This window comes from Dromiciops gliroides, chromosome 2 (assembly GCF_019393635.1).
Source record: "Dromiciops gliroides isolate mDroGli1 chromosome 2, mDroGli1.pri, whole genome shotgun sequence".
NCBI classification, from domain to species: Eukaryota; Metazoa; Chordata; class Mammalia; order Microbiotheria; family Microbiotheriidae; genus Dromiciops; species Dromiciops gliroides.
In genome coordinates, this window is record NC_057862.1 from 507,954,164 (window position 1) to 507,967,941 (window position 13,778).

The following is a 13,778-nucleotide window of genomic DNA, read 5'->3' on the forward strand; positions in this document are numbered from 1 at the left end:
GGTTAAGTGACTTGCCCAGGGTCACACAGCTAGTAAATGTCAAGTGTCTGAGGCTGGATTTGAACTCAGGTCCTCCTGAATCCAGGGCCAGTGCTTTATCCACTGTGCCACCTAGCCACCTCCTCCATTTACTTCTAATGGTTCCTGTATTATTACTTGCAGATGGACCTCAGAGTGTAATACTGACAGTTCTTTCCCTAGAGTCAGGAGACTTGCTTACACTAGTGATATAATCTTGGGGAAACGGCTTCATCTTTCTGGGCCATTTCCTCATCTGCACTAGATTAGAATTAAGTTTTCCTCTGACCTCTAAAATTCTGTGATTGTAGATCACTTGACCTCTAAGCTGTGAAATGGTCATGATGGAAGGCATGCTTAGAAGTCATATAGTCCAACCTCCTTAATTTATAAGTGAAAGTTTTCTAATGTTTATAAAAAACACAAAGTACAAACACAGGTGGTAAGGAGCAGGGACCAAGATTTTAAACCAGATCTTCTGCCTCCAAGTCTAGTGCTTTTCCTACTATACCACATCAAATGTTCTTAAAATCCAGTCTCATTCACCCCGCCCCCCCCCAAAAAAAACTCAACCACAGAAACCTGGCATCAAAAAGGTTCTCAAAAAATGAGGGATAATAAAGCATTCTAAAAGAATTTAAAATTCTGTGTGATTTTGACATACAAAATTTTATTATAGCTTCAAAACAATAGTTGATTTGATTCCACAAAGAAAATATATTTTTATACTTCCTTTATGGCAAATAGAAAAAAAACATAGAATCTCAATGTTAATTTAAGATCTATACACTGAAAAAAAAATAAATGTAAAAATAACAGTTCAACTCTAATATCCTGATTTTAGCATTTAAAATCTTAGCTAAGACCTAGTGTTTATTTTGTACAAGCAAATTAACAGATACATCTTATCCATTTATAATATGCAGTTTATACTGTAAAAATATAGAACTTTTTTCCTTTTAAAACCAATTTTGGCAACTTCAGTATTTAGAGTTCTCAGGCATTTCATATTTCTTCTTTCAGGCTTTTTCCTATTATTAAATTTTAACTCTTTGCAGATGGGCATCCGGACCTTATTTCCTGTTCCTTATAGGAAGGATATCTGTAATCCAGTAATGAAAAAGAGTTGCAATTTCTCTTGCATGGTCTGAAAAGAAAAAACAACAACAACTATGCATTATAAATTATAATTCTAGTGTTGTGTCATACATGAACTCTTGAAAACCAAGTAAATTGTGAAAAATCTGCCAGAACGTAAATCTGACATTTAGGAATAGCAAGAAATTTGTTGTAGTAGCATCTCATTAACTTACACGTAATGTAACAAATATGACTTAGAGATGAGAAAATTCTGACAATGTATGTTAGGTTAGCTTGGATCCTTATAGATTTAGAGTTCCCTTAAAAAAGAACCTTGAAAACTACAGTAATCTAAATCATATTTGATTTTATCCCTATATAGATGTCCATTATGACCTCAAAATTCATCACCAGATGCTCAGCTCTTCAGTGTTGAGCCTTTCTGAATTTTGATAGACTGGGCTTCAAAAGAAAGACACTGGGACATAGGTGGTCAATAATCAAAACCTTTATGATTTAGTGGAACCCTTTTGGAAGTCAGGCTTGCTTGGCAATAGTCTTTTTTTTTTTTAAAGGGCAGGCAGCATGCATTTATTAAACACCACTGTGTGCCAAGCACTGTACTAAGTGCAGAGGATACAAATAGAAAAAGAAACAATTCCTTGTACTCAAGGAGCTTACATTTTTTTCTTGAAAATTTTTTTTTCTTACATAACCATAGTTATCCCAAATATCTCTCCCTCTATCCTCCCCAGAAAGATATGCCATATGAAGAATATTATTTTTTAATGGCAGGGGGAGGGGAAACAGCAGAACTGGTTCAATAGTTATCCGTTCCCCATCTCAACTTTCTCCATTGTGATTTTGATATATCATAGGTCAGCATAAGAAGTTAAATGGGAATTTTTTGGTAGTTTTGTGGAAGTTGCAAACAGTACAGAGTCTATGACTAAATACTTAAACCAAAATTTTATAATAAGTTTCTGTAAACACCCCATAAAAGAAAAAGAAAAAAAAAACCCAGACTTCTTCTCTGGCAGAAAGGGAAGGCCAAAAAATTTTTCATGGATTTTCCATATTACAGGGGCACCACACTCCTAACCCCTATGATATGGAAGGGATATCTGTATTGAAAAAGCCTAAAGACATGTGCGATGTGTAATACCTATGGACCCCCCACCTCAATGAAAGGGTGAGTTGGGGGCATCTTCTCACATCTCTTCATTTGAGTCCCATTTGATCTTTATAATTTACTATATATATATATATTTTTTCTCTACTCTTTGTTTACTCTGAATCAGATAATATAGATCTTTTCATGCTTTTCTGTATTCGTTAGACTTATCATTTCTTATAGCACAGTAATATTCAATTATATTAATGTGCTACAATTTGTTTAGCCATTCCTCAATGGATGGATGAGAAGCTAAGGTGGTGAAAGTGTTGGGCCTGGCATAAAGAAGAATCGTCTTCGTGAGTTCAGATCTAGTCAATAGCTATGCAATCCTGGGCAAGTCACTTAACTGTTTGCCTCAGTTTCCTCATCTGTAAAATAAGCTGGAGAAGGAAATAGCAAACTACTCCAGTATGTTTGCCAAGAAAACCCCAAATGGGGTCACAAAGAGTCAAATACCACTGAAAAACAACTTAACAAACAGCAGCTGATGGATATCTATTTTGTTTAGCCATCACAAAAAGTGCTGCTATGAATATTATGTGGCATAGAGGGAATTTCTTCTTATCGATGGCTTCTTTGGGATATAAGTCCAGTAAAGTAATCTCTGGCTCAAAGGGTATGGACATTTTGGTCACTGTATTTGCACAATTCTAAATTGTTTACAGATTCACCAACAATGTATTAGTATATCACTTCTTTTGCATTTTCTCCAACATTGACCATTGCATTTTTTGTTGTACTTTGTCATACTTCCCCCACCTCCCATTTTCAGGGTGTGAGGTGAAATCTCAGGGTTGTTTTTATTTGCAATTCACTAATTATTGGTGATTTGGAGCATTATTTTTAAAAATACATATTTAGTTCATTAATGTTCTCTTTCTGTTTTGTTAATATGGCTAATGAGCTGGCCTTGGTAGTAGGAAGACCTAGGTTCAAGCCCATATAGTGGTTGTATAATACTGCATAAGTCATTTACCCTTTCGATGCTCTAGGAATTTCTGTGACTGTAAATTGCAGAGATGATGCTGACCTGCATTGGTAGAAGGGGTTTTCTCATATGGAAGTTTCCTTTTATTAATGATTTCACAAATTTAACCCCAAGTTCCATCATTGCTTATTAAAATGCTTTTAAAGTTAATTATTGTCTCTATGTTATTCTTTGACCCATTCATTATTCAGGATATTGTTACTTAAGTTTCTATTTAGGTTTGTTTCTTTTGTTTCTATTGATTGCTATTTTTATTGCAGTATGTTTTGTAACAACTGTGTTTATTATTTCTGTCTTTTCACATTTATTTATGATGTCTTTGTGCTCTGGGACTTGATCACTTTTTGGGATTGATCCCTATGATACTCATAAATATGTATTATATAATATTTTCATTCAGAAATTCACAAAGGTCTTTCAATTCTAATTTTTCCAACACTCCTTTTGGAATGTTAACTAGTATGTTAACTAGTTCATCTCTCTTATGTTTACCTACTCTGATAGAAGAATATTAAAGCATCATATAGTTGTTATTTTGTTACTTTTTGCAATTTGTCTAGTGTTTCCTTTAGGAACTTGGATAATATGATACTGTAAAAAAATATATATGTATATGTATATGAACACATATATGTATATCTAATGCATATATATGTGTACACACAAATATATCTATATCTAATAATATTGTTTTTAACTATCTTTGGGGGTTTTATTCATAATATGTTTTTCTTGTTTACCTATCTCTTCACAATATCAATTTTATCTTTGCCTTAACTGAACTTATTATTGCAATTCCCACCTTTTGGGGAGAATGAACTAAAACATAATACATATTATTCCAGCTTCTAATTTTCAATCTATAGGTGCTGACTTTAGAGTCAGGACACCTTTGGTTCAAATCCCATCTCTGACATATACTGCCTGTGTAACTCTGGGCAAATCATTTAAATTTTAATCCCCCAGGAAACTCTAAAAAACTATCATCAGTTGTTGATTTGGAGCAGTAAAAGATATTTCATTACTGGAAACTCACTTTTCTGATGAAATCACATACCTGACCCCTTCCCCTCCCCCCCAGTATCTATATCTTTTATTTTATTAATTTTTATAACATATTTCATTGATGACATTTATCCTTATATCACAGTCATTTGTTGAGGAAAAACCTATCTTCACTCCAGATCGAATCTTCCCTTATGTCAAAGAAAATCAATTAAATACAAATATCTGATAGAGTAACTATATCCAACAATGTAAAAACCATTCTTCCCCAATAGGCCCCTGTATCTGAAGAGGGAGGTATGTTTCATTATCTGTACCTTCATCAGTTTAAAAATTACTCAGAATCCAGCTTCAGTGAACTTTTCATTTACACTGGTATAGTCACTATGTATATAATGTTCCTTCCTCTATCCAGCTCATTTGTTAGTTAGGGAGGGAATATGCATTTATATAGTACCTACTATATGCTAGTCACTATACGAAGCATTTTACAAATATTATTTCATTTGATCCTCACAATAACCCTGCGGAGTAGATGCTGTTATTATCCTCATCTTACAGTTGAGAAATGTGAGGCAAAGAGAAGTTAGGTGACTTGCTCAAGGCTCAACAGCTAAGTGTTTAAGTCAAATTTGAACTCAGATCTTCCTGACTCCATGGTTTATTCACTGTACCTTTTAACTGCCTCAGAAACTCAATATAATTGGTTCTAATAATTTCAATCTCTATCAGTTCTTGGAAAAAAAGGCTAGTTTCTCTGAATTTTATGTACTTATAATTTCTTACTGTATATAGATATTCTATTATAATGGGATTTTTTTTAGCCATTCCTGAACTGATAGACATATTCTTTGTTTCTAAAACTTTGAGATCACAAAGTATGCAGCTATGAATAATAAGTATTTCAGTATTCCTTATAATTTGCAAAAAGTATTCTGGATGCAACAAACTGTTGTGCTGACTTTCTTAATCAATATTCTATTCTCTTTCATTTTACTAAGTAGTTTAATCCATTTATATTTAGTTATTAAGATTATATTTTGTTCAATTTATTTTTATTATTTTTCATCTTAATTTAGATCTGCGTTTAGTCACTGAAGTTTATTTTGATGACACTAGTTTGAGCCATCTCCTCTTACAGGCTCTTTCATATTCCCTTCCATTTTCCTGATCTTATTCCCTGAGTTTATTTTTATTAGTATCTCTTACTCCTTTGCTAGTCCTTTTATGAAACTATAAAAAGAGTATAGTACAGAATACGACCTCCCACCTGTTTCCTCTCTCTAATTTGAGTAACATTTCATTTGTAATGCCCTTTCAAAAAAAATACCTCTTTCCTTACTACTTTCCCTTTCTGTTACACATTAGAATCTATTATCTCATTTGTAGGCTTTATCTTTACATGATCCTTCTATTTTGTGTCCATAATTCAAGGTGGTGCATCTGGAAAACAGACAATGTTCCTTCCTCTATCCAGCTCATTTGTTAGTTAGGGAGGGAATATGCATTTATATAGCACCTACTATATGCTAGCCACTGTATGAAGCATTTTACAAATATTATTTCATTTGATCCTCACAATAACCCTGTGGAGTAGATGCTGTTATTATCCTCATCTTACAGTTGAGAAATGTGAGGCAAAGAGAAGTTAGGTGACTTGCTCAAGGCCCAGCAGCTAAGTGTTTAAGCCAAATTTGAACTCAAATCTTCCTGACTCCATGGTTTATCCACTGTACCTTTTTTTTTTTTTAGTAAGGCAATTGGGGTTAAGTGACTTGCCCAGGGTCACACAGCTAGTAAGTATCAAGTGTCTGAGGCCGGATTTGAACTCAGGTACTCCTGACTCCAGGGCCGGTGCTCTATCCACTGTGCCATCTAGCTGCCCCTCCACTGTACCTTTTAACTGCCTCAGAAACTCAAATTATTAACTATTTAACTACTTTGAGAAATCTAATTTCCATTCTTAATTCATCCTTTAATTCTTTTATTATTCTTCTGACCCATTCTGGAGGTTTTTGCAGTTGTTTCAATGTCATAACCTAGGGTTCTGTAAAGTTAAAATAATCCTTTCCTTTTCTTCAGGGATTTCATTACCTCTGAATACGTTTCTTGCAATGGAACACACATGTGTTTGATATTTTTTCCTTCTTTATTAGTCTCTGTTTTCTTGTCTATGATGTACATCCCATCATGAGTTCTTTCCTTTTCCCTCTATGCCTTTTGTTATTTATTCCTTTACTTTAAATGGCATATTATTTGCCCCCATATAATGCGGAGACTTAGAAACCTACTCAACCCAGCAACTTTGCTAGAGGTCATCTTCCTTTGCTTCCTATACCTGGGATATTTTCTTTTCTTTAGTTTGTGCCTTTCAAGTTATTTTGGGGTTTCTGCGTGGGGGAAAGGTTTACATCCCATATCTCAATTGTCCTTTCATCCACTTTTTTGATCTTGCCTATACTACTGATACCTTTCTTACTATTTGGCAGCTTGCTCTCTCTAAATTATTGGGACAGGTCTCCAGGACAAAGGTGATGGGAAGAGAAGGAAGTAATCTAGCTGAATCAGTGCTAAGAAAAGACCACAAAAGACTGCAACTGACAGACTATCTGATACTGTTCAGCAATGCAGAGCTCTGTGTGGAATTTAGAACAGGGGCTCAGTTTGTGTAGATAATAAGTAGGTAATGATGAGCATAATGTGGTGAGATTATATATATATATATATATACATACACACACACACACATATATATACATATCTATATCTCTCTATATATATCTCACCACATTATATAGTCCTCAGTTATGTTTTTTCTAAAGGACTTACCTCAAGGGGAATTGTCCTCTTTCCTTTTATTGTTGTTGTTTTCATTATTTTATTTGACACATTTCTTACTATTTTGAGGAGGCTATAATGAGAGCAAGAGATAGTATATTTCAGCTGTCTTGCTGGAAGTCTTACTTGAAACCTTTAGCCAGGTGTGATGTATCAGAGTTTATGCTCTGTTAGAAGAGATCTTAGGGCTGTCTCTAGCATAAGATGAATGGAGTGGGACTTTAATAGGAGGTGTTTATTTCATTTGTTTTCTTAACATTTGCATTACAAAAGGATTTACAAGAATAATCCTTTAAGTAGTAAGCTTCCATGTATATTTTAAAAGAAGAGTGACAAAAACCGCTGATTTACATACAAGTGGTCAGGTACATAGCTTCCATTCAAGTTCTCTAATACCTCATTGTGCTATAGAGGTAACCCTAGGCTCCAAAATCATAATATGCTATAAGCTCTGGCAGATCCTGTCACACTGGAAATACTCCATGTTCAGGGTCAGCAGTGGAATGCATGGTAGGTATTAACTATAGTGCAGAGAAAGCCTCATCACCAGAAGTTTGGGCCTCAAGAGGCCATGACTTTTTTTAGCCACAACTCATGAAAATATCCTGCCATGGTGTTGGTGAAGGGAAAACTCATTGAAAATATAGATCATTGCTGAGTGAAGTGAGCAGAACCAGGAGACCATTGTACACACTAACAGGAACATTGTGTGATGATCAACTGTGATAGACTTGGCTCTTCTGAGCCATGCAATGATCCAAGACAATTCCAAAGAACTCATGATAGAAAATGTTCTCCATATCTAGAAAAAAAGAACTGTGGATTCTGAATGCAGATTGAACCATACTGTTTCTACTTTTTGGCTGGTTTTTTTTTTCTTTCTTGAGGTTTTTCCCTTATGTTCTGATTCTTCTTTAACAATATGACTAATGCAGAAATATGTTTAATGTGATTGCACACATATAACCTATATCAGATTGCTTTCTGTCTTGGGGAGGGTAAATTTGGAACTAAAAATCTTATGAAAACAAATGTTGAAAACTATCTTTACATATAACTAGAAAATAATAAAATATTTTTATGATAAAAATGAAAATATGGATCATTTCCAGTATTATGGTACAATCACTTGATTGATAAGAAGGTAGTGAGAAATATATCTACTACATAAAGTAAGACATGTAGAAGCATTCCTATCTGAAAAATTCAATATGCAGAGTCAGGGAAGGCACTTTTGCTCCATGCCAAATAAAACACTTGAGTTAAAAAAAAAAACAACCCTCTAGAGAGTAAACTACAACATAAAAGACTAAGTTTGTGTACATATATATAGACACATTTATGTGATAACATGCTTAAAATGATTCTTTTTCATCATTTAAAAATCCATGATATAACTTTTATATCCATAGCTTTTCTCAATTTATACTTTGGAAAAAATGTATATATATATATATATATATATGTATATATATATGTGTGTGTGTGTGTGTGTGTGTGTGTGTGTGTGTGTATATATATATATATATATATATCGGACAGCTAGGTGGCAAGTGGATAAAGCACTGGCCCTTGATTCAGGAGGACCTGAGTTCAAATCTGGCCTCAGACACTTGACACTAGCTGTGTGACCCTGGGCAAGTCACTTAACCCTCATTGCCCTGCCAAAAACCAAACCAAACCAAAAAGATATACACACATACATACATATATATATATATACATATATATATATATACACATATGTATACTTTATATAATAAAATTATTTCTTCATATGGTGCTTAAGATTAACCTTTATTACTGCATAGTTTCCATTTGTTGTGTACTTAAAATAGCAGGACAGTAAAAAGAAAAAAAATAAACAAGGGATCATGGATGGGGGATCATAGATCTGAAGCTGAAAGATACCTCAGGGGCCATTTAATCAATATCCTTACTTTGTGGATGATGAAACTGAAGCCTTAGGAGGTTAAGTGATCTGCCCAAGGTTCTACAAGTAGTAGCTGAGTTTCAGGTGTGGGACCTGAACCTAGATCCAGTGACTACAGAGCCGGTAATCTTTCCATTAGAGTGTTATGAGGTATTAGTCTTTATGTGTTTGATATTAATCCTAAAGTAAATGTGCACTGACCTTAAATTCAATAGAAAGACATTTTTCTGAATTAGAATTAAAAATGGATATGGGAAAATTAATTAAAAAAACTATCAGTTTCAAAAGTAGTATGTAGGAGGGCTAAATCTGCTATAACTTTTTTTTTAATCCTTTCTTCTTATAAATCTGACACCATATGTCAAACTCTGGCTCAATTACCATTCTCTCCATGAAGTCATCCCTGATTAGTCCAAACCAGTGATCTCTCAATTCCATAAATTCAAAACACAAATTACTTGTACCATTCATTTGAAACTCAATTATATAGCAGCTTATGACATCTTTTGAACTGTTATATTGTCATTTATATCTAGCATTAGTATTTTTAAAAAATATTTTATTTTTATTTTCAGTTCCAAGTTGTCTACTTTACCTCTCCCATTTACCTCTCACCCATTGAGGCTAGAAAGAAATGATACTCATTAAACATAACAAGTTATGTAAGACATATTTCCATGTTAGCCAAGTCCCTCCCCACCCCCCCCCCAAAAAAAAAAGAAAGAAAAAAGCAAGGAAAATCAAGAAAAGAAATAAAAATATGTTTCAATCTGTACTCAGACCATTACTTCTCTCTCTGGAAGTAAATAGCAGTTTACATCATTACTCCTTTGGAGTTGTGGTGGATCCCTGTATTGATAGAATTATCAAGTCTGTCACAGCTAATTATCTTTACAACACTGGTGTTCCTCTGTAGATTGTTCTCCTGATTCTGCTCATCTCATTTTACATTAATTCATATAAGTCTTCCCAGGTTTTTCTGAACCTACACCCGTCATCATTTGTTTTTGTTTTTGTTTTGTTTTGTTTTGCAGGGCAATGAGGGTTAAGTGACTTGTCCAGGGTCACACAGCTAGTAAGTGTCAAGTGTCTGAGGCCAAATTTGAACTCGGGCCCTCCTGAATCCAGGGCCAGTGCTTTATTCACTGTGCGACCTAACTGCCCTCCCTTCATCATTTCTTATAACACATTAGTATTCCATTACCTTAATATATCATAACTTGTTCAGCTATTCCCTAACTGATGGGTATCCTCTCAATTTCCAACTCTTTGCCACCAAAAAAGAGCTACCATTAGTATTTAGCTCTCTCCAACTAGACTTTAGACTTGAGGGCAAACCCTATGGTACATATTTCTTTGTATCTTCCCTTTGGATTACAATAATGCTGGTATAGTAGGCATTTAATATCCTGAATGAAAATTAAATATTGATTATCTTAATTTTTCCTTTTTGGCTTCTAGAATTTAAGGGCATAGGAAATCTGCTAATTATTCTAGCAAGGAAGATAAAGAAAAAGAAGAGGAAGAGTTAAGTTCTCCTACTCCAGATAAAACTATAGAAGACTGCTCAATTCACTAAACTAACCACAAGATGGAAAATTGGAGTGGTTGTATCTTGTCCCATAAACCTGTCAAAGAAGCAATGAAAGTGTTTTTCTTTGAGACTATGTTATTCAACCAAATCACACACACACTATATATGTGTATGTGTGTGTGTGTGTGTGTGTGTGTGTATCATTGCATATACTAATCCATTATTATTTTCTTAAGTTTTTTTTGAGGCAAACCTTGAGAAAAACATAAACACTGTGATTAATAAATTGCAGTACATACCAGGAGGCATTATGCATTGTTCTTGGAATTGTTCCAAAGCACTCTTCAATCTTTCAGTATCTTGCAAAAGTACCAGAGTTTTCATCTGGTGCAAAAGTATAATGTCTGAGGAAGCTATGCGATGAAATTCAAGATGTTTAAAAATCTCCTGGATGGTTTCCAAACAGGCAGTTGAACCAGAAGATTTAGAATTACCTAAAGAAAACAAGGCAGGGCCACTTAGCATTTTATTCAATGATAATTCGATTTTTATGGTGTTTTTAAACCTATGATAATTTTACATCACTCAATAAGAACCTTATACAGAAATACTGTTTGCCAGTGTTACAAAAGGAATGGTCATGATATTACCTGATACTTATGTATAATTTTATAGTGGTACTTTTTTACATCATTTCATTTGATTTTCAAAATAACTCTCTAAGATGGACAGAGAAAAGTCAGCACCTGGAACCCAGGGCTTGACCCAAAATCTATTGACTATACTGTATTGCCTCCCTGAAGTACAGTACTCTCTGACAGATGCTTTGGAGGGCAGGGCATACATGTGTATGTGTGTGTGTGTGTATACACGTGTGCACATACACAGTATAAACAGGGAACTGAATAAGAACAAAAATCTAAATTGACTTTTACTACATAGGAATGTTTATTATGCAGAATGAAGTTATTAGTGGGTATATGCAAGTGTCTTCTCAAATGCAGTACATTGTATTTGAAAAACATATATAGAATTAGGGAGATAGGAGAGCCAAATAAAAAAAAAAGGCATTTCCATGTTTGTGAAATGTGTCAAAAACAAAAAACAAATTAGGAGACTTTCAAAAAAAGTCACAACTACAGGCAATGAAGCTACTTAACATTTTTTTATATGTTTTAATTTTTTGTGTGTGTGTTGGGCAATGAGGGCTAAGTGACTTGCCCAGGGTCACAGAGCCATTAAATGTCAAGTGTCTGAGGCTGCATTTGAACTCAGGTCCTCCTAAATCCAGGGCCAGTGCTTTATCCACTTTGCCACCTAGCTGCCCACTAACTGTAAATTATTTAAAAGTAGTTCCATAACAAATGATTATTTTTTCAAAAATCAGGACTCAAAAGAAGAAAAAAATACATAAGTACAGTTCAACATCACTTTATGTAAAATTAAGGTTGGTTCACAAATAAAATTTTAATAATCATTCATATTTTTATACTAGCTTTTAATATGTAACATCCTAGGAACTATGCAATCAAAAAACCAGTGGTATAAAGAAAAGTACAGTAAAACTCTTTTGCATAGAGTCAAACAAGCTATAAATTTACCTAACTATACTATCATCTAGCCCACATTTTTCCATCTTGTCCACAAGACTGTTATGAGTTTTATATGAAATATTTGGATGAAATTAAGATGTACTGTCTATGGGTATTCCTCTGATTTGCTAGTAACTAATCCTAAGTAGAAAGGAAATTAGGTTAATTTAACATGAATTATTCCTTGTGAATCATATGGATTGGTCTAGATTTTTGTCAAGATCCCATCCTGCTCTTTCATATCATAAATGATATGAAGAAGTGTGAGTCAAGATGCTTGAGGAGGAAGGGAGGCCAGGCAATTCTGGTACTCAGGTGAGAGTTCAGGATTGGCTATGTATACATTTCAGAGCTAACTACATAGAAATGATAAATAAAGGCATAATAGTGAATGAGATTGGAGGGGGGAAAAAAACAGGACAGGAGAGAGCCTAGGATATAGCCTTGGGGGAGAGCCAATCCTGGGAGCAAGAGGAAGGAGAATCAAAGAAGGAATTCAAGTGGTGCTTAGATAGGAGAAACATGAGAAAGCAGTGTCAAGGAAATTAAATAGAGTCTATTAAGAGGTAATGGGTATGGGGCAGCTAGGTGGCGCAGTGGATAAGGCACTGGCCCTGGATTCAGGAGGACCTGAGTTCAAAGCCAGCCTCAGACACTTGACACTTACTAGCTGTGTGACCCTGGGCAAGTCACTTAACCCTCATTGCCCTGCAAAAAAAAAAAAAAGAAAGAGGTAATGGGTAGGGCAGCTAGATGGTGCAATAGATAGAGCATTGGCCCTGGAGTCAGGAGTACCTGAGTTCAAATCCGGCCTCAGACACTTAACACTTACTAGCTGTGTGACCCTGGGCAAGTCACTTAACCCCAATTGCCTGACTAAAAAAAAAAAAAAAGAGGTAATGGGCAATGGATGGTAGCAAATGCTACAGAAAGAAGAGGGAGAGGAAGCACTGAGAAAAGGCTTTAGGTTTTAGTAAGGAAGAGTCATTTGCTAAATCCAATGCTCAAGAGACCCGAATATGTTCTTTATCAAAGAGTAAGGAAAGTAAATGAAGGTTATAGTCACAACAATAGCTATCTATCTTTCCAAAATCAGAATATCCCTTTTTATGTAGACAACATATTCTATACCTTGTACATGTAAACACTACCCAAGACAAAGACCAGTGTGCACTGTAAGAAATCAAGCCATGCAGAGGTAACTTACTAACACTGAACTCCCAGGTAATAACTAAGCAGGTGATTAGGTATGGCTTGCTCCAGTGGTAATCCATATACTGATCCCAAGGACTCATTTTTGTCCTATAAATCCACAACAACGTCACTGGTCACTGCATAATCCTGAGATCCATCCCTGAGCTTCTTGGTCTTTCTCACTTTTGATATGGAGTGATAGATAAGAAAAGTCTATTATCAGGGTTGTCTTTATTAACACGGAAGCATCTGTAGTACATCTCATCATCTTTTAAGATCCCATCAGCTTTGGTATTCCACCTAATCACTACCCTTTGTTAATGGAAACATGGATTCCAAAACCTCTATTTAAATAGGTAACTGAGTTCAGAACATCTCATTTCTCACTTGGCTACACTACTCTGGGATAACTGGGATAT

General features: G+C 34.7%; 1 protein-coding gene across 1 annotated transcript in view; it reads right to left on the reverse strand.

Moving 5' to 3' along the window:
* Positions 1 to 704: 704 nt before the first annotated feature.
* ERICH1 (glutamate rich 1) overlaps positions 705 to 13,778 on the reverse strand; it is a 93,617-nt gene continuing 80,543 nt past the window's right edge. The window contains exons 5-6 of the mRNA XM_043986845.1: positions 10,873 to 11,067; positions 705 to 1,165 (exon numbers count right to left, since the gene is read on the reverse strand). Of these exons, the coding sequence (XP_043842780.1) occupies positions 1,092 to 1,165; positions 10,873 to 11,067 (269 nt within the window). The 3' untranslated portion in view covers positions 705 to 1,091. The remainder of the gene's footprint in view (positions 1,166 to 10,872; positions 11,068 to 13,778) is intronic.